The following is a 26488-nucleotide window of genomic DNA, read 5'->3' on the forward strand; positions in this document are numbered from 1 at the left end:
TGGCATCTCCTTCAATGATATCCTTTATTTTGGAAACGATTTCGTTACGAGATGCAGATTTTGGCCTACCTGATTTTGGTGCATTTTTGATGCACTCTACACCAGACTCAAATTTCTTTTTCCATCGCCTAACTGTGTCATAAGACACACAAGAAGGCCCATAAGCAGTAGAGAGTTCAGTCATCAACTGCTTCAAAGAGCAACCCAGTTTTGAGCGAGCTTTGATGTAAGCCCGTATTTCATCTTTTTTGTCGACGCTTCTACCAACCATTTTTACTACAGTGGTCAATGACTGCGTGTATTTAAATGGCAAATTGTATGTCTTTCACTTAGTCTAACATGTACATTTATATACCGTTGTGTAGGTATGGACCTTTCCGGTTTTTCGTAGCGGAACATTAAGCCACACCTTTTCCAGTCATTGCTAGGTCAACTGCTCACAAACAGTATCACACACATAACCATGTGTTCTTTTGTGCAAACCAGGTCAACCAGTGACTATGTATTATCCCAGTGTAGCAATTGGATGACATGCTAACCTATTTACACAAAACTGTAAACACTGGAAAGGTCGAATTGTTACCCTATACAGGTATGTCGTGTCCCACGTGGATCACGAGATAGAGGACAATAAGGAATTCTTTCCGAACATCCCTCGTACTTTGAGTTCGTTACCATCACCTTTTCACACAAAGGGGGCGATTGACCCCAAAGCGGTCACCTGAGAACTAGAAATATCAAGATGCATCCACATAGAAAGAATGAAGTCCCCATGTATAATATGTACTTTCACTTTATGGCCCGTTGATTTTATTTTATGTATCAGGTCCTTGTGACCCTGAAAATGTGTGAGGTAAGTAGAACTGGTCAAGGTGTCTCCACATATGAAATTTAATTGTTATAGGTTAATTAGTATTGGAATGAGTGACAATAACACAAGTCCTATAAAAGTCTATATAAATCAAGTGCCTCCTTAATTGGGGCGAATGTTGACTCATGGGACATTATCAACATCATATGCAGGTTAAAATGAATCATGACCCAATCTCCTTGGGCGTTCAACATTTTAACCCGAGGGACATGATTTAGATACATGTACATTATGTAATGGTCCACAAGGCAATACAGCATGCCAAATATTTAAGCTTTAGGCATTTTGGTTTGAGAAAATATGGCTTGAATATGTATTTTCCTACATAAGTTAAGTTGTCCCCTTGAACAACATATGCAACAGACCGGAAACATTTGAACAACTTCGAAAGGGGACCACCGAAGGACCATTCCTGTAAAGTTTGACCGATGTGCAGTGATTGGTTGCAGAGGAGATGTTGTTTAAAGTAATTGTTGACGACGCATGTTGACGGACAACGGATAAAGGGGGTCACAATAGCTCACTATGAGTAAGTTGTGCTCTTTTGAGCTATAACCAGTAGAGTGAATTAAAAATGAACCACACGAAAAAGTAACATCAAACTTTTATGAGTAGTCCATACCTAAGCATATATGTATGAAATAAATAACATAATGACAAAACAAAAATTATAATTTTATAACAAAGGAATTATAATATAGGTGGTCTGCTACATACAGGAATTATATAGGGCTATGCTATAGTAATAATTTATTTGTAAGCAGATGGGCACCTATGTTAATTAACCAAACGAAAACGTAATTTAGAAAAGACAGGTGAAACAAAGGAAATCAAACGTCAGGGCAAATATGATTAATTAAAAAGTTATCTTTTTCTCACCATCATATATTTTTGCGCTAAAAGCAATACTTGCTGTTTTTTTAAAATGACGTGAAAATTGAAGGTTTTTTTAGCCGCTCTGTAAGATTACATTTGATTGCCCAACTCCAGCTCAGACAGCCCCCCCCCCCCCTCCAGGAACTGAACTTCTTGAAATATGTCTAGTTTTTTAACTTTAACATTTCAATCACAACACGAAACTTTGTGCTGATATTTGATGTTTCGCTAATGTTTATGTTTCTGATCATTTGAGTTTTTTTCATATTGACTTTTAAAGAAAGGGGAGTAACTAAATGTGATCAACGTTATTTCACGTATTGAATTGTTCCCCCTGAAGAAAGATCACATGCGCAATTGCTACGTAGTGAGCCATTTCAAGGTCGTTACATTTTCCGTTAAGATTTATCCATTTAACAAATGAAATGTCGGTGCTTCTGTACATTGTCTAAAATATTGCATGGATTGGCAAAATATCATGAATTTACGATCGGGACAAGTTCTAATACTAGTATTATGGGAAGATATCAAATATGTACGATTCGGCCGAGGCAATAACATGTAGATCGGGCTAAGCTCAACAGAATGGCAAGATATCATGAATGTACTATATGGCCAAGTTCGACTAAATGACAAGATATCATGTACAGTATGTGCAATTCTGACAAAGCTCGTTAACGTTCGCAAGACATAATGAATTTGAAGACTGACCATTCTTCCCACAGACGACAACGCTTAAGTAATGTAAATTTTCCATATTGTACTAACAGCAAGCACATATATAAATGTCCACGACTATTAACATTTTCAAAATATAGATATACAGAGAGCATGTAACAATGATTTTTAAAAGCAAATAAATTAAAAAAAAGTGACGGTAAAAATGAGAGCTAAATGTCTTTTAGCCAGTTGTGGCAGATGTATTAATATTTTTATGAACTACAAATATATATTTTACGGATGTGTAAATCACTTCTATAAAGGGCGTTTAACCTATGAACGAAATAATTCATTTTGTCCTCTCTTAAACAAACGAGCCCACCCAAAACAAAGTCTCTTTTTTGTCAGGTATATTTTGACCGGTATGTTTGGTCCGGTTGTAAATAGCTATAGTCACGGCTAGAACTTGCTCCCCTTGAAAACCCACTTTCTTCAGTATTATAGCTTTTAGTAGGAGGGGGTGTCATTTGTCTTTTTGAAGAGACATCGACTTTAGTTTCCCGTGCAAGTAGTTGTCTATCAACATCACTCTTATCGGCAAGGCCACCTGATGCAAGTATCCCTGACTTTCTGTCATAATGTACTGGGTAGTTCGTGCTTGACGTACTTATCGGATGTTGATCCCTTATTGACAGATCTAAATGTTTCCTACTCGTAATATTGTACTTGTCCCTTGTAAACTCACGCGTGTGTTCAAATCTTGATTCCAGACTGTAACTTGTGTCTCTGTCTAGCGAAAGTCGCTGGCCTTGTTCCCGCTTTACGGACCTCATTGATTCAAAATCTTAAATCAAAATAACAACAAGATTGTCAAGATGGCCCTTGATCGCTCACCTGAGATATACTATAGGAATTCTACATACTCTGGGATCTACGAGTTTCCTACAAACATTTTCCTTTAAGAATCCTTTGTAAATTACTTTTCAATTAAAATATTTTTAATCGCAATAATCATTTGATTATAAAGCTTTTTCAATTAAAAATATTTAATCATTTGGAAATAGTTCCAAATAACTTCTTTGTATTGCGGGGTAATCGGAAGTGAATGAAGTCACTTCGTTAAAGTTAAGGGTGAATCATTATGGTAAAACTGTATTAACGAACGCTACGAAAAGACGAAAAACACACTGAAATACTCGTAATTCGTAAAGACATCACTTTACTGCTTCATCAATAATGACACTGCACTTTAGGATAGTATAAACATGTTCATATAGGACATGTGGGCCTTGGTAGCATTTTTGTTTATAATTATTTATTTAATGACATTAGCATCTATGCATAAAAATAGACACATACTTTTAACTCTGTTCCACTCACCATCTATTTCCTGCTGAATTTGCTGCTCGGCTTCACGGACGAGCGTCCGTGTTTCCTTGGAAAAGAGATCCCGCAGCTGCATCACCGTCATAGCTGTGTTATCACTATTGTTGTTTACCAGGTTTACTTCACGCAGGTGGATGGAATCATTCATGTGCTCGTTTGCAAACAGGAGGACGGCATTCAAAAATGATCTTATGCAGATCTCTAAGGGACATCCAAACACACCTTTGTAAAGAAAAACAAAAAAGAAAACTTTATACAGTGAAAGAATACTACTCATTACAGCACAAGGAGATACGTTAGCTGTATTATTTATATATAAGATATATATTCACCAAATGCAGTAATTTGATTTCAATGAAATGCAAGTAAAAATATTGAAGGTTATTCATAACCTTTGCAGAGGCCATTTATAGGCCTCCTCCCATTTCTTATAAAATTATAAATTTCCCTCTAAAAATTCAGTTAATATCAAAAGTCATTTCTCCCTCTTTTGTAAAAATTCCATTGTATTTTTTCCCAAAAATTCATGAGTCCAACACAAAAGTCTTGCTATTTATATACATTGTACATGTAAATGGTAAAAAGAAAATGACAGACTAACAGATTCATCAACTGAAGATTCATTTAATTTCTGGTGAATATCAATTTATGAACACAAATCTTGTTATTTCTCTCTTACCAGAAGAAGCTGCCTTTGTTGTGTAACAGTAGAAGTAGCCCATTAAATGAAATGTAATGATCGAAATTTTGTTGTAATGAGAAAGAAATTAATAACTTAGAGATATAAGACTTAGTTGTGCACCCACTTGAATTTATTTTAAAGGCCCATTAAAACCTAAAACCCTGTTTATTTCTAAAATGCTTTTACTTTTGGTGTACAGTTAACAGTTTCTTTTGGTTCTCAGCGAAATTGGTCATTAGAAAAGTTATAAAGTATCGAAATAAAATTACCCATATGATAAACGTTTTGCTTTTTATGACAACTTATTACACATTCAAAGATACCTGTACTTTCTTTAGTTGATAAGCATCTTAATGAATTTCTTAATCATTTTAAAACACGCGTTTGCTTTTCTTCAGAGCTAAAATCATATTCCTTTCACAGGCTTAATGTGCATTTAAATTGAAATTGAGCTTACTTTCGTGCTTCATAATCAGAGTGATTGTGATTTTCAGTCTTTTTACCTGAGCTTATAACTGGCATAGTGACAGAGTGCAACTTTAGAACATCATTCCCATATATCATGCAGTTCAAGAAAGTTTGTGTCAGTTCTTTAGGACATCTGTTTTCAGACCATGACGTCCACATAGGTCCTACAGCGTGCATGATGTATTTCACCTTTTCACTAATCGTACCCCCAGCACATGTATGCATGACCTCTGTAGTTGGGACGGTTCCATGTTTTCTCACATATTCTTCACACTGGCGTTCCATTTCAACTCCAGCTGCTTTAGCAATGGCATCGGCAATTCCGCCGTAATGACCTAGACTACCATTAGCAGCGTTTACAATAGCATCTGTTTCAGCCATGGTGATCAATCCACTGTAAACGCTTACTTTTAATGGCCCAAACCGGAAGTCAAGACTTCGAAAGTCGTCTGGTGTGTTATTTATGATAACTATCTCAGATGAATTAACCTCAGTTCCCTCACTCGCACATTCACTGTTCTCAGTTTCTGCTAAATCTAAACCTGATAAATGTTCGATGCTGCTATCGAGCTCTCCTTCAAGTTTTTTCTTCTTCTCAAGTTCATGTTCTATTTTTCCAAATTTCTTATCTTTGACAGCTGTTCCAGCTTTCTTTGGTATTTTTGTATTTGTATTAGTCTCAGAACCAACATTTCTCAGGTCTTCCAACTTATTGTCTTCATCTGAAAATGGTTCGTCCGTGGCCACAGATTTGTTTGAAACTGAAGGCATGCTTATCATTTGATCGTCAACTTCCATTGGCCTACTTTGATCAGCCTGGTTATGTGCTTGTGGCTTTACCTGAACTTGACGTCGTCTCGCTCTAGCTTGTCGTTTTGAAATGTTGTCTATATATGCCCAGAGACATTCTAACATGTACCAGTTACCACGAACCCCAGTTAAACAATCTGCCTGATCATAACAAAATTCAACATTCATGTGATATAGAATTTCATCTTTGATTTTGTCTGTTGCTTGAATGAGGGCAGCGACTGAAGGTTCTAGCTTTGCCTCTAATACTGTAAAAGCCTGTATAAATAACACATACCATTTGATCCCTTGACAGATGTATTTCGTAACTATTCGTGAGTCATTTAAATCTTTTATCTCTATCATTGAACATTTGTGAAATTAAGGAAGAAACTTTTATACAAGTATATATATTGAAGCATTGCACTTTCAGATCAATTGTGAAACTTTAGTAATATTGATTGTATTTTTATTAAACACTTTAAACATTTTCTTTAATTTGATAAAGGAAATAACTACACTCATCTCTTAAGTATGCAGTCTTAATATGTTAATGACAAACCTCGGGGAAAGGCAGTTCTTCCACATGTAATTCTTTCATAACGACATGTTCCTCTATAGCTAACACTGATTCAACAGCTAAATAAATAATTAATACACACTCTTATTTTAGGTTTTTTCAAGTCCGCAGATCTTATCAATTGACATCAGTAATGGTTTACAAAAAGATCATTAAGAATTGTTTTGCAAAAAATAGCTTTTATGAAAACTTAATTTTCATGAAGGTGAAGGCCAGTGCCAAACAAACATACTCTTGCAAAGTTAATCGTGGCTTTTTTTCTAAATAAACATCTGAGAGATATCTCAAGATCAACGTAATCACGATCAAGCCACAATTCAAGAGAACCTAACAAACATAATAAACTTACTCTCAGAGTTCTCAAATATAACGACAGCATCATTGTTGAACAAGGGGTAATATATTCTCTCTATCGGACCACCACCGTTTTCAGGTTTTGAGAAGTGGATCTTTATATGTTTTTCTTCACACTTTACAGGGATACCTTTTACTCTCACACCTGACATACTTGCTTGTCACGTCATCAACCTGCAAAAAATGACTTAACACAATTAGATAGAAAATAGATAAAAAAAGATACAGAGTTGTGACTCCCAAAGTTTTAAAGTTTGTTGTTTGTTCTTTTATCTGATGTGAGGGTCCTATCACAGTTTAATTTTAAGCGTGAACGCTGAAGAGACTATGACAGAGTCAAATGGAAACATAGGAAACAGAACAACAATTCAAACTGTGACAAATCCATCTAGTATCTTATATTACCCTGTTACGTCCTAATTTTAATTATCCTTTTTAAAATACTGATTATTGCTATACTGGATCTCTTTTAAATGTAAAATAATTATAAACATCTTTTGAGTACACACTGAAAAAAATATATGTTACACTTGTTTTTAAACTCTAAACACAGTGTGACTATATCACAGTATATAAACGATTTGAACCCCAACCGGATCTTGTGAGAAAATCTCAGCATCTAAACGTACAATCAGGCGGGATGACACATTAAATTATTAAATATCGGCTTGAATTTAATATGTTAAGGTATGTTAACATTTGAATTATATTGAGAAATACTTTATCTTTGCTTATATATACATCCATAACCTTCTTCGTAAAATATATGCGCATAAAACGCTGTGCTCTTCGCCTCATGTTTTGTTTATGTCAACACACGCCGATTACACAAGCAAATTTATGCCTAAAATTGTTTTATATCACTATAACTCATATCTGAATCTTTAATTTATTGTCTTAACCTCATGTTACCGGACATACACTTGTGAAAATATCTTTGAATCTTGATAAAACTTAGTAAATAATAGAGGCGACATATCTGATAACTGTACCCGTCTTGCTAAAACAATTTTAATGATCTGTACCCTACTTGTGTTTTCACTGAACCATTACTTGCGAGTCACTTTTGATGATTTTTATTGTGTTTTTGTTGTAAGTTCCAAATTTTATTGCGCGGAATATGAAGTTATTATGTCACAAGAGCATGATACATGTTTTAGTTCTATGTAAGTAACTAAAACTGCATATGAATGGAGCTTCGTCATGTTTTCACTGTCTACGAAAATATCAGCATGAAGTTGCTGGTAATACGAATCAGAAAGTCAATTATTTCTTGATAGGAATAATTAACTAACAAACCTCATCTTCACTTACCATTCATTTTTCTTTGGAAATATATAAAGCTAAAATATTACATATGTACTATAACTTTCTTAAGTTTAGTGTTAGTTTTGACGTGACCATTATATAACGTCACGTTTCAATAAACCTCGAAATATCATAAGATTTTTTGCAGATAACGGATTTCAACATGCTGAAAGTTTTACACCTACCCTTGATGTCATTCTGCTTTTTAAAACACGGTTTTATATTCTCAGAAATTCATTGAGTTTCTATTTCTGACTGTACGACTTTTATTCTTGTATATCTTTCATAGGCGTCGACAATTTTGGCATCGTTTTAAACGGAGAATATTCGGGATTTTTTGAAATTTTAATTGTCAGTGTTTCAGCTATTGGTGTTATAAACATCTTTTTTTCTTTTACGTTATTGGCTATGACGCTGAAATTATTTAAGTAGGGAATTTTATTTTGATCAGTATTTATTCTTATTTTCAAGTTGCAGTCTGGATGGCGAATTATTATGTGGTCAATGGTGGCATTAAAATTCGTAGTCATTACTGAACAGTATATGCAGTTGTATTCTTCCATGATGATATGAAAGAAAGATATACATAACATTATATTTTTTAATAAACAAATGATTAACAATCAGTTAAACCAATTCTCGGTAAATACCTTAGATCCCACCTTATATACTAAAATTCTATTACAATCATTTATATTTTCTCGCAATAATTGATACAAAATCGCAATAAACGTAAATGTTTTCTCCAATAAATCTTTAAAAATGCTCACAAGTCAGGGTACAGATAAAATTCGTAAACTCACAAGTAGGGTTCACAATCACCAGCAAGTAACGTTCAGTGTACGGAAATGACCTCCTTGGTAAAACTCTTAAATTCATGTTCAAGATACAGCAATATGTTATGCATATGACTAAATTATCGTTTGTTATTGATTACTTTAGTAGTTCGATAACACAATTCAATTTTTAACTAAATCAACCTTGGAATAAGACGGGTTTTTGTTCGTGTTCAGTGTTGATCACATGAAAGCAGTTCGTGAGTTTCGATTATTTTATAGCCCTCGTGCTAACATTTATGTTTTGCATAACTTAGACGTTTAATAAAGTTTCTCTCTTACAATATAAATATAGATTTACTAACCTAACGTCCATCAGTATCAATATAAATACCAATATCGTAAACAAGTGAGGTGGCAGAATATGGCTGACAATAAAATCTTCTCACAAGATCCGGTTGGGGTTCAAATCGTTTATATACTGTGTATATAGGCTAATATGTCATTAAAAACAACAAAATCTGGCAGTTCTTTCTTTTTAAAAAAACATATGAACTTGACCAGTAATTTAGTTATAGGGAATATCAATTAATTTCTTCAAAATAGGTCATTTATCTGTAGATGAGCATAGTATATCTTTAACGATTACAAAGTCAACACAAATTTATTTAATTTAACGATTAAAAGAATGTGTCGAGACACGTCGTCTACTTTACCGTAACAGGTAGGCACCTTTCTTTTTCATGCTTTGATATTATAATTTATAGTAATTGTTTGTAAGAATACTTACTGCTCTCATAAAGTCACAATCCTATATTATAACTTGACAAACACCTTTTTAAAAATTCAATAGTCTAAAATCGAAACCGAAAGTGAAATGTTGACGGTGTCAACGGTTTTTTAACACTTCGTTAAAATACGTAAAAAAAGTTGTGTGCAACTTAGTACTAAGATTTTGTGCTCTATTGTGTGCACATTATACATGTAATACACCCCTGCACACAAAAGAGCACAAAATCTCCATACGTGTGTACTGTATATTATCATAACATAAATTTATGTTATGTTATGTATAGTATCAAAAATTGAACTGAAACACAGTCGCTGGAAAGGTGATAAAATTACATCGATTATGAATAGACCGTTATTGAATGGTCATTGTGTTATACTTTACAAAAGAATATGGAACGCCATAGCTGCCTCATGTTGTAACATTTCGCTTTATTTTCCCGAAAAGCGTCTTATTATGTTTAATAGTGGTGTTGGCTTGCCATCGTTTTATGAGAACCTGTCATAACGAAGTCTTATTAGGTGACATGAGTTTGACAAGTTGGCACCAAGTTCCGACAAGATAACACAACTGTTTCACATAATAAGACAATTTCTAGACAATTTACCACCACAGTTGGACAAGACAGCATTCTATTTTGACCTAAAAGACATTATTTAGGCAAGATAACGCCGAATTTGAACACAATGTCATGGCAGTCTGACAAAATGTGACGGTGTTTAGACAAGTCAATACCACATATTGACAAGACAAAACGACGGTATAACATAACACAACATTGTCATTACAAACCAGGATCATATTTGGACAAGATGACACCAAGCTCCGACAAGATAACACTTCTGTTTCACATAATAAGACAATTTCAAGACATTTCAACACCACATTTAGCAAGGCAGTGTTTACACATGTTGAAATAATGGTGGTATCTATACAAACCATGGTTATTAACTGTTAAAACGCTATTTTAGTATGCCGGACTGTCACACGCTATTATGTCCAAATGCAGATTTAACTTGTTAAGATTCGTCTTATTATGTCAAATAGTCATATTATCTTGTCGGAAGGTGGTGATAACTTTTCTAAAATTTCTATCTTTTTGATAAAGTGTCATTTTATTTTGTCAAGTTTCAGTGTTAATTTGACTAAACATCGTCCTTTTATGGCGAAGTGTTTTTTTTTTCTTTTCAAATGTGGTGTTTACTTGTTAAAACACAGTATTATTATGTAAAACAGTGGCGTTGACTTGCTAATTTATCACGTTACATTGTCTTACATTGTCTAACTCCAGTCTTATTATGTCAGATAATCGTGTTATCCTGTCCAGGTGCGATGTTGTCCAAATTTAGTATCACGTGACCAGAGCCCACGCGGAGCGTGAAAAGATAAAGCACAAAAGATAACGGGCGGTTTATCAAAATCAGACAGTGCGTTCTCAAGACAGAACTATATTTGAACAAAATAACACAATTATTAGAAATAATAAGACTGTTTTTGTTTTCTACAAGAAAACATCAAATTTTGACAATATAGCACTTCTGTTTTACATTACAAGAAAGAGTTATGACAAGTCATTACCACATTTCAACAAGATACCGCAATTTTTTGATATATTAGGACTGCTTTTTAACAAAATAGCATACCGTTTATCATAATAAGGCATGATTTAGTTCAGTCAACACCCCATTTCGGCAAGGTAATGCGAATACTTGATATAATAAGACAATTCAGTAGTGAACGTTGGCTAATTAACACTTCTGTTTGACACAATAAGACAATGTTAAGGCATTTAAACACCGTATTTTGACAAAATAACATAGCAGTTTGATGAAATAAAGCTGTGCTTTGACAAGTCAGCACCAAATTTCGACAAGAGAACACTACTGTTTCAAATGATCAGACAGTCTTTTGACAAAACAGCTCCACAATTTGACCAAATAGCGCGACTTGTTGACATAATATGACACATTTCAGAGAAGCCAAAACGACATTTTGACATGATAACACTACTGTTTGAAATAAGTTAACAATGTTAAGACAAGTCAACATCACATTTTGAAGAGATAAGACTACTGCTACGCATATTAAGGCAATTAATGTTTAGACAATTTGACAAAATACTATGGCAACACAACACTAATATCAATATCTAACATGAAAAGACGCTTTCTAGGCAAGATAAAAAGAAATGTAAAAACATAAGGCAGCTATGGCGTTCCATAAAAGAAAATATAGCCTGCGGTCAATATGCCATAAACTCGGTTAAATATATCTAAAAAAAAAAACATTTTAGACTATTGAATTTTTAAAAAGGTGTTTGTTAATATAGCAATCATCTGTTAGGTGTTGACATTATTTTTTTTTGCAACAATCAAATAATCATTTGACTGATCTCTTTCTTTATACAAACACATTTTATTAGCAATGAAATGTATCGATGTTTGATTTGGTTGCCAAGGTTGATCATGGAAATAAATATAGCGGTCTAGAATAATGACGACTTCACAGGCGGCATTAAAGCTACTATCCCATTATAGTTTGTGCGTTTTTTAAGTAAAATGCCATCAAAGATAAAATTTCACCACAAGTTTATACATTTATATGGAACTAGATGATTAATAATGTCTTGTCCGCCGGAAAAAAAAATCTTCGAAAAGTATTTGCATTGTGTTATTCTTCCGTTGCAAGGTTTCATTTTGTAAATATTGACTTAAATATTATAAACACAGTTGTAAATTTGTTTTAAGTAGATCAGTAAGTTGGTTGTGGGTAGAACAATTGTATGCTTGGTAAGTTTTTTCTGTTAATCATGCCATCGATTCCTGCATAATAATAATAATGTATAATGGAAAATTATGTCTATAAAAAGAGACGGAAAGGAAGAATATATCTTGGCAATCCGGTTTAAAACTGAAATTTCTATAGCAAGTTCTACCTGCATCAATCTGTCGTATTTGCTACTTGTTAACGGGTGTGATAATAGGGTGTTTATATCTGTGTCAAGCGAAACGTATCAACTGTTAGGTTAGTTATTTCATGGAAACTGCAAAATTTTCTTGCATATTTAATAATTGTAAACAAAGGCACGTTTTGTTGAAATGCTATCAAGTCTGTTGCTGGTGCGGGGAGGACATGATTCCAGATTCTTGTTCGTGAGCTCCACTTGGTTGAAGGCATCCCTAAAAGGTTTAAGAACTACATTATTAACATCTGAGGTGAACGTTGTGCATAAAACAATTAAAGCTCGACCCACCAGTACAAGCTGCGAAGTTCACATTCAGTATTCCACCGTGCATATTCTAAATCATACGGCTGCTACGACATTATACTTAAAACAGCATTACAATTTGTGTAAGTAATTATGTTTACTTTTTTAGATCATTCGTGAGAAAAACAACCTGATTACTGTTTTGAATGTGAGTTTTGTGTTTCGTCAAATAAATATGTACATTCAAAGCATTTATAACTTTTTTTTTCATATTCTGTATACCTAAGACATTTGTCAAACTACAAGTGTCGTATAACAATAGAAGGAAACTGGTAAAATAGGATTTAGCGACTTTAAATGAGATAACCGCCGTTACTTCAGTATTCGGCGTTACCTCGTAAAAATGGTCTCAATCACGTTTTATTTGCTAAATTACGTATTATATGATACGTGTAGATTGGAAAATGTCTCAGGTACACCGAATATAAAAGATCATAAAGTAATATGTATGTTATTGTTTTTAAATATATCAACGTGACTAAAAATCGCCATCAATACGCTAGTCAGGTCGTCATTTTCACGAATGATCTTGAAAAATAAACATTATCATGATGAGGTTTAAAGCATAATGTCTCAGCAGTCGTATGTGCTAACTCGTTTCTTCCAATTTGGTGTACAATAAATAATATTGGTCCATTTACCTATTGCGGTGCTCGTTTTAGCCACTAAATTGCGCAATTCTGCGTTACTTTTGCACACTTTCAGCGTTATTTGCACATTCCTGCGTTACTGGATATACACGGTGTATTTGGTTTAAGAATATTGAATTGTTTAAAAGTCTAGATCCCCAGCAGGAGTTTGACAAAATAGAAGATAGATAAATGGATCAACAGAGGTGGTAGAGTTAAAACCTTCCAAAAAATAAGCGTATTGCTTTCACAACAATTCCGGTGCAATGTTGGCCCTGAAACAACATGATGTATGTTTTAAACACTGACTCTCATCTTATAACGTATATACAAAATCAAAAAAAAATCTAAACCCGGCATTGAAATATTAATCTTTCATAATGTCGAAGATACTTCAGTCTTACAGGAATATAATATTATGCTTAACATAGTATTGACTAAACCTCTTTTAATAAGTGAAAAAAAATACATTAAACTTTTCAAAAACAAAAGATTTTAAGCCAACTAGTGACAGAAATGGTTTGATAAAGTAATCATATATTATATACAAATATTTAAAACCCTTTCATAGTTAGTGAATTGTTTCATGTCTTTCAAACCGTTCAGACTTTTTATATCAAATTTCCCTTTGTTAGACCAGTATAAGACTTTATACACACGAATAAATAAGTTGCTAGAATATGGAATATAGCGAAAGGAATATGGTATAATTGTGCAAATTAAAGTGCATTCTAAAACGTGGCTCTATTTAATGGCAGCTTGTAAGGTTTGCGACGAGTAGACATAAATCATCTTGTTTTAACACTAACATAATAACTAACTTTAATACTAACATAACAGTTTATCATAGTGGTGAGACACATCATACATGACTTTATGTATGTGATATTGGATATATAGATAAAGATAAAACGCTTGAAACATTAAATATATCCAAAATGTCGAACAGGAAACGCAGCAACATGCAACCTGCACGACAGCAGTTACCTCCCATTATACCAGAGGACGATGGACAGTTACCGTTCTTTAAACAGGATTTTTTCTCCGATGTTGCTCTCCTTGTAAGTACCGATGAACCACCTGATCATCAAGGCTCCCGAAAGACTAAAACTGTGGTAAATCGAAATACTGGATAGTTCTTTATCATTACATATCTTCCTTTTTTATTTCTTATCTATATTTTTTTGACAAATTTAAACTTATACCAAATATCCTTCAATTTCAAATCCATGACATTGACATGTATGCCATGAAAAATGAATAAAGCGTCATATTTTGTTAAGAAGAAGAGCTATATATTACAACTGATTCATTTCAGCTTTCCGGTGGCAGGAAACTTTACACATCCCGTTGTATTTTAGCATACAACTCACCCGTCTTTGAGAAAATGCTTGGCAACGCAAAGAAGCACGACCTTGACCTATCACAAAAGAACGCAGACGATATAGTGGAGTTAATGTGCTACCTTGACCCAAGGGTACCCTACACCATAAATGGTATATGTGCTTATAAATGAAATATTGAAATATTAATATACTTATTACTGAAATATTAAGAAACACTGATGAAATAAAATGCGTATTTCAATTTTCCGTATTTTCACTGTGAAAAATTATTTTTACTGCATTGAAATATATTTTCCGTATTTTCACTGATGGCTTGCCAAACTTTTTATAAATAAAAATATTAAAGGAGAAGAGGAATACTTTTTTTAATTCAGGTGTTAGTTCTTGTGATATGAAAGTAATCATATTTCACTCGTGGCTATTGCCAATCATGAAATACTTATTTTCATACTACTCGATGAAAATAAATCATGTATTTATAGAAAAAAACTCGAATATCCTCTATATATTGATATTCATAAAACATATTTCAATCTTTAGTAATCCAAATTAATGAAACGTTTTATACTATTCTGTCCGCTATTTTTTGTCTCGTGTCGTGTCGTAAGGTGATTTAAAATTAAAATTGTTCCTTTTTTTAATATTGTGAACTGTAAAAGGTCTAATCGGTGTAACGAAATATATATCTTCACCAGTCATGAAAGAAAATATATTTGATCTTCATTAATATGGAATAAATATAGTCCTAGACTCCTCTATTATCTCATTTTAAAGCAAACCATATTCACATTTTCTCGGTACTACTTACTCTTGAAAATACGTTTGTATCCAAAATTTACTTACTTTTGTACTTTTATAAGTTATTCCCCTCTCGTATGTCTGTAAGTTTCAATCGATGTGAAAAAAGAAAGAAAATACTTGCTTATTACTTGTACTTGGACTATTACCTACCTGCCTGCCAGCCTGCCTGCCAGCCTGCCTGTCTGCCTGCCTACCTACCTACCTACCTACCTACCTACCCTATTAGACTGTGATATAATATTACCTTCCAAACTTCAGGACATTTAAAAAAATGTGTTGGAATTCAACTTTGATGGCTTTCAATAAATACAAATAAGGTCTAAGTTAATACACCAGCCCGTTTTATATGAATATATATATAGAAGTTAAGGTATAGGAGAGCATAATGTACTGCATTGTTCTTCCGCTTGAAATTTGACACGATGACTCAATACCTAGTCAGCTACATGGAAAAACAAGAAAATGTCATTATATTTCAAAACTTTTTATTGAATAAATCCTCAGATAAAAAATTATTCTTTCCATATGTTTGTATGAATACTAAAAATCTTTAAGAGGTGTTATATCCCTAAAACGGATTCGAGGGTGTTTCAATAAGCCTAAAGCTTCCAACACAATGGAACCTTAAATAATTTTGTATATACTAATTTATTTTCACTTATTTTACACTTTTCAATTCACCGTTCCACAAGGAAAGATATAAATCTTTAATCTATAATCTATCTTTTTTATAATTACTATTGAAGCCCAATCAGCGAAACAGTTACTGCCATTGTCTGAGGAATACGAGATGCACAGATTAAGAAAACAGTGTGAACAGATTCTTTATTCTACTTATATAAATGTTCGTAAAGAATACCCGAATGGAGGAATACCGTCCGAGATAAATGAGGAATATTTGCTTCTTGCTGATCGCTATGGAATAAATGATTTGATCCAAATGTGTGTAGACGAATATGTGTCAAACTCCGGAGTCGCAATGGCAAAGGTTGCCGTCAATTCGGATAATCTGTCTGAAAGAGTTAAACTTCTGATTCTTAGGAAGAAGTTATCAAAACTGAATACAACTTTAGAAAAAGAGAGAAGACATAAAGCCGAAGCAGAAATGAAAGCAAACAGATTACAACCGAAGTCAAATTGGCATAAATATTGGCATGTAGATGAAGGTCCGGCGTCCAAACACAGACCAGGGCCATTTTATTGAACTCATATTAATATATACAATATGATTAATTGTATACATGTAAATATATTACATGTTATATGTAAAAGATGGTACATCTTTTGTTTATATATAGTAATTTTTTAATATCTTTGATACACATTTTGTTTATAGGAATGAAATAATGTTGTTCTGGGACATTTTGACCGATATAAACAGTATATTTAAAAACATTTGAGAAACCTTTTGGGTGAACGTTCATCCTGTGTATTTTTCATTACATATTATTTTTTATATTTACTGTCAAATGGAATTGTTTGAAATAAACTGGTGACGATTTTGTGAACTTGACTTTGGTTAAATCATAACAACAGACTTTAAACCTATTAAAAAGTACAAATGACGGATGTCGCGCGATTTCTAATCCCAGAACCTTCCATCAAACTATAAAAGGTAAATATGATATATTTCTTCAAATTCTTCACCAGTTTATTTCAAAATTCCATATATATATTCCATATATATTTGTCGATATATGTTTGTACAAAGCGTTAATAATAAGAAATTAAAACAGTATGCTAAACCATTTATGACTTTTTCTTGTTACTTAATTGGACAATCTAACATATTCCTAAATGCCGACCCTTCAATATATTTTATTTTACATCAAACACCCACGACATCACAAGTTAAGAACTTTTAATTCACTTTTCATATCAATAATCATTATGTTTATGGTTCTTTTTTTCAGCACAGGCTGCCAAACAGCTACTTCCTCTCGCGGAGGAATACAAGATGTTAAGATTGCAGCGTCTCTGTGAAAACGCTCTATATGCAGCATACGAAAAGCTCAGAAAAGAATATCGGCTCGGACATATGCCTTGTATGTATAACTACGAATAAGTCAGAATGTCAAAACTATTTTTGTGCGAGCTATGTGCAGTATCGTTTTAAGTCAAACTAGCTTCTGGTCTTTTACAATTTTTAAAGCCCTCCAGTATAATTTCTCAACTAGAGAATATAAATATTCTTTATGTCGGTGCAAGGAGTGTGGTAGATGTGCTATTGTTACAAAAAAAAATTGTAAATATATATACTAGTAAGTTGCTCCAATGTTATTTCCCAACTCAACGTCAGAAGATCTCAGGGAATCGATTAATCAGATTCTCGGATAGAATATACAATGAGCAATGAAAATTCCGAGATTCGAGACAGGGCTAAGATTATTTTGTTGTAACATCGAGTGTATGGTTGGGATCTTTTCTAATCTCGTGCCTTTCAATGTTGTATTATGCCAAAAACATTATTTTAAAAAGCAGAACAATTTTATTTCAGCGGAAATTAATGAAGAATATTTGATCATGGCGGATAGATATAATTTCCATGAATTGTTGATAATGTGTGTGGATGAACACGTCAACTGTTGTGCTTCAGACATGACCAAGTCACTAGTACACTCGGATGCATTGTCTGAAGGTGTGAAAATGATGATACTTCAAAAAACATTGGCCAAACTAAACGTGGCCCTTGAGAAAGAAAGAAAATACAAATCAGATGTTGAGTATAAACTGGGAAACATATCACAAAGAAAAAATTGGACTAATAAATTTGAGTTGTACTGACATTGTTATGTCAATGAACTAATTTGTTAAGGCCACTACGTAAGAATAGTACTGTAGATGTTTTGAGGATTTTGTTGATTTATCATTACATACATGATTACTTTATCTTCCAAGTTCTTTTCCCAAAGAGTTTGTTCTTCTATCAGTATGCATGCAGTTTCTGTTATAACATGTTTGTTCAGTAACTGCTAGTAGTATGTAGTCATTAACTGTATACATGCCTTTGTTGTAAGCTGATCATAACGTCTGTAAATATTATACGAAATAAGGTTTTATTATCCCAGGGTTTTATTTGTTTAGATACTCCTAAATTATATATGTGATTGTATTCTGAGTATATATGGTTTTGAATAACTGGTATGTTGTGTTGTGTATTATTCGTTAAACATTAGCATGTCTACATGTATTAACCATTGATTTCTTTCATAAACACACTCTTTCTTCCTTGAAGAATTTCTGTATTGAATACAAACTCAACAATAGCGGTTATGAATTAGCTGATCACCGAAGATTTAAGTGAAAATGGTTCATCTGTTAATGTTCATATGATTTTGAATTTAAACGTTATTTAACTGGACAAAGGTTTAAATAAATCTGAGTCGCAACTGCGTTGTCTTTTTTTTCTTATATGCATTTCATTAAAAATTGAAATATTGTTTGGAAGGAAGTGGTTTATTGTTGTAAACCATTATTCAAATTTCTTATTTTGTAAAACAATAAACTCTAGTCATGCCTGCATGCCTGTAAACATTTATATATGTCAGGTATATGATGTCTATAGCCACATTAAATTGTTTTCCTCTAAAATGCCAACACATTTATATGTGTGTTTTATGATTTATTGTTGTTTAAACTTGAACAAAGGTTTATAATTAAACTGTCATATAAATTATGCATTATAAATTAATTTTAAACAAAGATGAAGATGTTTATCTTTCGGTCATAAGCATTTATATTGCAGAAAGTCGACATAATGTATGATGAGTTACATAAAAATACCAACGTGATTGAATATGTTTGCTATTATTATATATTATCATATATATGATATGTTCAGATTATATACGTCTGCTATGTAAGTGTCTAATGAACACGTTTGATAGCGATTCATTGACAATGGTATCAGAGAAACGCAGCAGCCTCTTAATCTATTGGGGGCATTTTGTTTTATATCAGAAATTTCTAAAAAAATAAAAATGATGATATAAACATCTGGGATTAAACAGGATGCCTTCTAATGCCTTTTTGATGTATTTTAATTGATTCCATGAACTTGTGTATAACATTGTAATCTTTTTTTCTTTAAAGTAGACAAACTTTAAAATAAGCAAAGTAAAATAAATAGGACCTCTACAGCAGAATCCCCTCCTTACTGAAATACATGTTTTAAAAACTAAGATGATTACGTACATAATATACTCGCCAAAATAACTTCTTCACAGCGATGTCAAAATAACTAATTTAAAAACAGGCATTACACATTATACTATATCGAAAGATCAACAGCAGCTTATGTCATAATGACTATCACGTCGGTTGTCACATCGAGTGTCACAAAATATGGAAAATTGTAATAGATATTTTATGGCAGTATTGTTTTACAACAAGAATAAGATAAATTTAGCACTGTACGTATTTACAACATTAGTTGGACAACATATTATATTGTCATGTTAGATTGTATAAGGTAATTACGTAGAATTGGAAATTTTAGTAATTTTTAGAAAGACAAAGAAAGAAAATTTGCAGAAAATTGTCCTAAACATTGCATGATTTAAGAAATAAAGAATTAATTGTTCATGGTTAACATATTTGATAAGATACATGTGCATGCATGTGAGTTTGAAAGTCCACTTTTCATTTTCTACATGGAGCAGAGATGTATGAGGGACAAGGGAAAATATCACGATTGTAGACTGCAAATCCATGTTGGGCATTATTTTCTTATGGAAATAAAGTACAGTCATTTCAACTGAGGAAACACATCCATATCGTGTTTTCCTAATATCATAGTCAAACACGAGAATGACACACGCATTTAATGTTCTCTATTTATTCTGCTAAAATAAAAAAGTATAATATTCTCGTAATGTGCCATTAAACTTTGATCTTCATAACTTAATCGGTCTTTGAAACATGGTTTTAAAAATTATTCTTGACAAGTTTAGTGTTCTGAATAAGCTTTAAGAGGATATTAAATGATTAATTTGTCATTAGAAACAGAGTGTTTTGAACGGTAACATGGACTTAATTAATAAAAGAGTCGTGCATAGACACCTCAATTTATCCCTGTTATGACGTTAAAAGTCACGGATACATACATAATGATAAAATTCACTTTTTTTTGCTTTGACTGCAGTAATTACATAATGATATGAACGTTTCTCATGAGTGTATTTTTGGACATATTTCCGGTGTTTTCATAGCAAATCTTACACGATCCTGTCATGGTGTAACAGTGAGTTTTTTATTTCGGTTTACGCATACTAATTAATTATGCAAAACATTGACAAGATTGCCGGCATCTTTATGGGCTGAAATTGCACAAAAAGCGGATAAAATGTAGAAAACAGACGTTGTATAAATTAAACTAAACCGTAAGTTTGACAGACAGTTAGGTCATATGTAAAATGCTTTTGTACTCACATAAAGTGACACAGTTTGTGCCTACAGCCCTTTCCGTATTTGTCACAAATATCTTCACGATTTTCTACAACAAAGGCTTTTTTGAAAATGTTCAAGGTCAAACATATGACTAACTTTTTCCTCGTTAAAAGAAAAAAAAGAAGAAAAGAAATATCCATCTTTTTGATGAATTAACGTGTAATGAAGTAAGCTTTGAGTGGCGGAATGGTCGAGTGGTTAACTCGCCAGACTAATAGTGTAATGATTCCTGGCCCCATTCAGGACCAGTCGTTGATTTTTAGCACTTATTATCCTAAATCAAGGACGAGCTTTTACATCCTACATATATTTGCTTTATATACTTTAATATGTAACACATTGATGAAATTATTACAAACTTTAATATAACGGGTAAAACATATATATCTAAATGTTTAAACACTAAATTCCTATTACGTTTCAATTACTTTAATGAATTACAACCCCCATATTATAGAACAAATACAAGTAGTTTTAGCAATACTATAGAAGGTTGTTTGTTTTAAAGTTTAGTTTTTTCAATTCTTTGTCATTTTACAAGACAAAGTTATCGATGAAACTGATATGAAAACCTTGTTAAAAACCGTCTTATATCGATGCCGATATATCTTATTTTTATATTAATATGTTCTTATTCAAATTCTTTTATTTCAATACCTCTCTTTATTTAAACAATAACTTAATTGAAAATATCAGACCGAAAAAGAATACACTCTCAATTGCCTATTGTTCAATTGTCGTATTCAACAATCGATTTTTGATATATGATATTTTAAAACCCATATATACTATTGTTTTATTCTTAACCTCATTAGTTTGAGAAAAACCGAAGGAACAAGTTTGTAATGTTAGCATAATTTGTGTAGACAGTTTATAATATATAATGGATATGTCAACAAAAACAACGCCTCGTGATGGCGCTCAATCAACAGCCAGGAGTCGAACCAAGTCTCTTATTCCACCACACTCTGAGCCGAAAACCAAAGCCAGTCGTGCTGGTAGCATGGAGCGTAATGTGACAGCTTCTAGTACTGAGATAATGTCCAGCAGAGTAGACCTAACCGCACGGTCCGAACCAGAAACAGAAGTTCCCGTCAAACAGGACATGACAGATTTGCCATTTTTCAAACAAGACCAGTTTACCGATGTTATTCTACAGGTGGGTGACATGTTTAAGATTGTTATATAATGGAAATAACACTTAGATATATGATATATGATGTAGAGCAACAATGGTATATCTTTATTTACTTTTTAAAACATTTCATCTTTCAATTTCATTGTAAATGTAAATATGTATTTTAAACATCTTCACGCTAGTAACGTTAGATTCAGTCACTTGAGGATCCAGCTAGCTTACTAAAAATTGGTGGTTTTACTTGAGTGCAATAAAATACAGAGGGGCGCCTGAGGTCGCCCCCCATCAGTGCATCTAGATAGTCACAATATAATTTTAACAGTGTCTGAGTAACTTAACAAGAACAAAAATAAATCGATCCAGTCCATTCGTTTTAAGTCAATGTTACCCTCAATATTAGAGATATGTTTTATATAAACATACATTGGCAAACTTCAACCATTTTTGCACATCACAACATTTAAGAAATACCAAATTGCATCAAACTTTATATAATATATCAAACTTTGCACAAATGTATATCTATATATTCTATTTGATATAAATGCCATTGGGCTATAAAAATGATTATATTCAAACGACGCGAGCGGCCTTGCAAAATGTATAGTGACCGATCGAGTGTTAATTCTTTTTTCTTTTATTTTCATTTATTGATGTTGTATTTTGTGTTTATTGCTTTTAACTTGATAACGCATTCTGTTCACGTTATATGATATGAGAACTAAGAGATCACATCACTTCGGACCTTCAAGCATTACAGGGACATCATTTAAATAAACTTTTTGCGCCGACTAGTCGATCCAAATGATGCCAGGAGAATCTTAATAGTGTGTACAATAACTTAAAAGTGATACATGTCATAGAGCGGTATAAGACAAAATTGTTTAAAGACAATATTGCTAATTTTAAAATGCATTTGATTGTTGTTGTTTTAAATGTCGTACTTACAGTCTCTAAATGTACTCTTCGTTGTTGACAAATTCGTCAGTAACATAGACCCTCGAGTTGATTATATTATAACTGGTCGTTTGTGACGTCGTGAGCTGCGCCGCGTTTTGTCATGTCTATGTATATAAACTGGTGCAGAATCGTAAGTAATGAGTTTTGGACGCGTTTTACCTTGCACCAACATGGAAGAGGTCATATGGCGAGTTTATGCTTTACTTTGTGGCGAAGGAATGAGATGCCCCTACCTGTATTTTTAACTAAAAACCCTTATGGCCGAGTTTAATTGCAAAAAAGGGGGAATTTTTTTTGTATTTTTAATTTGGAAATTTTTTTGGTAATTTTTTCAAAAATTTTTTTAAAAATTTATTTAATATTTTTTTCGGGAAATTTAAAATTTAAATTTTTAAGGCATTTAAAAACCTGGATTTTTATTTTGAAGGCCAAAAATATTTATTCTTTTTATTTCCCGGGTTTAAAAACTCTTTTTTTTAAAAGTTTGTGAAATTAAAAAAGGGATAATTTTCTCACATTCAAAAATTGTTTTCCTAAATTTTAAGGTTGGGGAGGAAAATTTTAAAAACATGTTTTGTGCATTGGTTTTTTGGCCCCCCAATTTCCCCCAGTGATGGAAAAATTTTTTAAAAAGGGTTAAATTTTTTTTTTCCCGGTTTTTTTTTGAAAAAAAACAAAGAGAAAAATTTCCCGGGGAAAGAAAACCCACGGAATTGGTTGTTGAGCTTCCCCACTTTCAAGGACCCTCGTTTTGAAAATTTAATTTTAAATGGTTTATTAAAAATAAAATTTTACACTTTTTTAATATACTAATTGTTTTTAAATAAAACCCAACAACATTGGAATGGTTAATCTGATTTCATTAACTGAATATTCAATCAAAATATTCTAGGGTAAAAACATATATATTAATATGGAAGTGTTGATGACAACCCATATAATACGCTTTTTTGTTCAAGAGTAGTGTTATTTCAAACACAATGATTTATTCACGTAGGTTTTATCTTTATTTCATATATAATCTCTTAAAACATCTATCTATCTGATTTTATTTTCTTCTTTCGAGGAGAAATTGGCTCAAATTCAAACGACAGACATTTATTTCGTTTGTAACAATGCATTATTGTTTGAACTGTAAATTGTTGCTTGACAAACCTTACCACACACAGATGTTTTCTACTTGTCACTAATCTAACGTTTTTAATTCATTACTTCCAAACAAATTAACAAACTGCTTTTTTCTTGGGTCTTTTTTAGTTTTATAAATAATTAAAATTTTTTTAATTTTTAATGTTTTATTTTTGGGGAGAAAGGCAAATAAAAGTTGTATTTTGACTATTTTAATTTTTTTTATAATAGTTTTTTGGGGAAGATTTTTGAAGAGGAAAATTTAAATTTTCCCAAAAAATTTTTTGAATTTTTTCAAATTCAAAAAAGGGAAAAATAAAATAAAGTGTTTTCTTTTTCATTTGAATTAAAATTTGAACAATTTCTTAACTTTTTGAATTACATTTGAAAAAAACAAACATTTGTTAAAGACTATGAAAAGTAATACTGACATTTACATGTTACTGAGCATCTACATCATTTTGATATATTTTGTAAATATCTTGTATATATTTCAGAACAGTCTGCAATCGCACTACTTCCCCTCGCGGAGGAATATGAAATTGCAAGTCTGAAGAAACTCTGCGAACAGACGATAATGCAATCATTCCGCAATATGAGAAAGGGGAAAAAACGCGGTGAATGTATTCCTGTAGACATCAGTTTGGAATATCTTCATATGGCCGATAAGTACGAATTTCCCGGGCTACGTAATCTCGTTACTGACGAATTTGTCAACAACGAAGACCCGAAAGCCATGGCGACGTTGCTCGAGTCCTCATTGATATCAGAGCATGTTAAGTTGAATGTTTTAGACAAAAAAGTTGAAAAAGTTCATTTCGAACTGGATAAAGAACGCAGAGAGCGCACCGCTATTGAAACTAAACTTGGAGACTACGGCCAGAGACGTGTTGGGCGACGACCGCTTTATGACTAATGACTAAACCGAACACATAAACCTGTTGACGCCATTGTTTAAACAATGTTTAAAAAATACAAGTACATGTAAATTGAATTGAGATGCCAAGTCGTATGTACATTATACAGTATACAGGCATTTAGATTAAAAAAAAGTGTAACAAAATAATTGTTTAAAACCATATTTACTAGGATAACTAAAATATATGTCGAACTCTTTAAAAGGCAAAATGGAAGATGTTCCAGACCCAGTTTAGGAGGTTTAGGTTTATTTAAAAAGTGACCAGGAATGGCAATGTGTCACATTGTCACTATTGTTTAATCTATTCGTGACTTACTTAAAGAGACGTTAACAGAATATGACAAGTCCATAAAGCATTTCTTGTTTTGCTATAGCATAGGAGCAGTCTACCAAGATTTGGTAAATTTAAGTGTTTAATCAGAGCCTCACTCCAAACATTATTCAACGCCAAATTTGCGTCAAAATGACAAATGTATTATGTGAAGTTTTGTCCGTTTTCATTACCTCCATATAGATCATCTGCACATTTTGCATTCATCATTTTTTATATTAAGATAATAATAGTATTAAAACATGCAGCGGACATGGGGTTTGCCATTATGTTTTGTTTAAATATTAATAAATGACATATTTCAGGGAAGATAAATGAATTATCGTAAGGTAATTTAAGAGCAAAGTACATGTACTTAAAATAGTACTGTCAAATAGTCTGTTTATTTAACAAAGTTTAAACTATAATTCACTTTTCCTTAAAATTCCCAAAAGCAACAAAAATCTCAGACGAATTCGAAATATGAATTGTTTTAAAGCTAGATTGAATACGCAGTTATATTTTTCTATGATTTTTTGATTGACACCTTGTCTGCTGTGTAAATATATAACAAATCATGACGCCAACATTAAAGTCTCAGTATATGACGGCTGAATACATATAGTTTAAAAGGTTAAAACGGATAATGTTCCGTGACGTGCCGAAGAATAAGCAATACGTTATAAGGCGCTCCTATGGTTTGCCAGCGCGCCTTGGTTTTGTTTATTTCCTTATCTACTTTAAAACATGGTTTGACATGTTGCATTTTAAACACCAGTCATCTGTTTTTGACAGCAAAAATATATGTCGCGCAGACATTATAGTGAGTTACGTAAAAATTATGCATTTCAAGTTTATGAAGGCCTTATAACCTTATAAAATAATAATAAAATCCCACACTAACAAAGAAAAGGCAGCCTGAATACGTAAGAAAAGCATACATGGCGGTAATTAACGTAATACATTGTATTGTATATAGAATAGTGTAATAAGGAGTAATT

The 26488-nt window shown here is 32.5% G+C and overlaps 3 protein-coding genes across 5 annotated transcripts; 2 read left to right on the top strand and 1 right to left on the bottom strand.

Annotated features, from left to right (window-relative positions):
- Positions 1 to 1463: 1463 nt before the first annotated feature.
- Positions 1464 to 9682, bottom strand: LOC132732224 (uncharacterized). The gene is made up of 6 exons (XM_060718619.1): positions 9541 to 9682; positions 6662 to 6840; positions 6295 to 6371; positions 4979 to 6011; positions 3788 to 4015; positions 1464 to 3251 (listed from the first exon to the last, which is right to left on the bottom strand). Exons 2-6 carry the CDS (start codon positions 6816 to 6818, stop codon positions 2812 to 2814), a joined length of 1935 nt encoding a protein of 644 aa, XP_060574602.1. The 5' UTR covers positions 6819 to 6840; positions 9541 to 9682; the 3' UTR covers positions 1464 to 2811.
- A 4585-nt stretch (positions 9683 to 14267) lies between these two features.
- LOC132732184 (uncharacterized) lies at positions 14268 to 19155 on the top strand. Of its 3 annotated transcripts, XM_060718578.1 has the most exons (4): positions 14268 to 14552; positions 14756 to 14933; positions 17498 to 17629; positions 18082 to 19155. In XM_060718578.1, exons 1-4 carry the CDS (start codon positions 14376 to 14378, stop codon positions 18366 to 18368), a joined length of 774 nt encoding a protein of 257 aa, XP_060574561.1. In that variant the 5' UTR covers positions 14268 to 14375; the 3' UTR covers positions 18369 to 19155. The 3 variants fall into 3 exon arrangements, with proteins under 3 accessions (XP_060574561.1, XP_060574553.1, XP_060574569.1); XM_060718570.1 differs by lacking the exons at positions 17498 to 17629; positions 18082 to 19155 and adding an exon at positions 16331 to 17092; XM_060718586.1 differs by lacking the exons at positions 17498 to 17629; positions 18082 to 19155 and adding an exon at positions 16331 to 17092 and having other exon boundaries at positions 14268 to 14498.
- A 3935-nt stretch (positions 19156 to 23090) lies between these two features.
- Positions 23091 to 25760, top strand: LOC132732203 (uncharacterized). The gene is made up of 2 exons (XM_060718597.1): positions 23091 to 23193; positions 24756 to 25760. The coding sequence occupies exons 1-2, from the start codon at positions 23106 to 23108 to the stop codon at positions 25172 to 25174; spliced, it is 507 nt and encodes a 168-aa protein (XP_060574580.1). The 5' UTR covers positions 23091 to 23105; the 3' UTR covers positions 25175 to 25760.
- Positions 25761 to 26488: the final 728 nt, after the last annotated feature.

This window comes from Ruditapes philippinarum, unplaced genomic scaffold (genome assembly GCF_026571515.1).
Source record: "Ruditapes philippinarum isolate M1 unplaced genomic scaffold, ASM2657151v2 ctg2092_1_1_1_1, whole genome shotgun sequence".
NCBI classification, from domain to species: domain Eukaryota; kingdom Metazoa; phylum Mollusca; class Bivalvia; order Venerida; family Veneridae; genus Ruditapes; species Ruditapes philippinarum.

Bases quoted from the DNA above. Each gene is read 5' to 3' on its own strand.
- LOC132732184 (XM_060718570.1), top strand. From the start codon at position 14,376: ATGTCGAACAGGAAACGCAGCAACATGCAACCTGCACGACAGCAGTTA. The intron at 14,553-14,755 runs GTAAATCGAAAT...GATTCATTTCAG, and splicing joins CCCGAAAGACTAAAACTGTG to CTTTCCGGTGGCAGGAAACT. The intron at 14,934-16,330 runs GTATATGTGCTT...TTACTATTGAAG, and splicing joins GGTACCCTACACCATAAATG to CCCAATCAGCGAAACAGTTA.
- LOC132732224 (XM_060718619.1), bottom strand. From the start codon at position 6,818: ATGTCAGGTGTGAGAGTAAAAGGTATCCCTGTAAAGTGTGAAGAAAAA. The intron at 6,012-6,294 runs GTTTGTCATTAA...TTATTTATACAG, and splicing joins AAGAACTGCCTTTCCCCGAG to GCTTTTACAGTATTAGAGGC. The intron at 3,252-3,787 runs GTGAGTGGAACA...TTTTGATTTAAG, and splicing joins AATTCAGCAGGAAATAGATG to ATTTTGAATCAATGAGGTCC.
- LOC132732203 (XM_060718597.1), top strand. From the start codon at position 23,106: ATGTCGTACTTACAGTCTCTAAATGTACTCTTCGTTGTTGACAAATTC. The intron at 23,194-24,755 runs GTCGTTTGTGAC...TATATATTTCAG, and splicing joins AGTTGATTATATTATAACTG to AACAGTCTGCAATCGCACTA.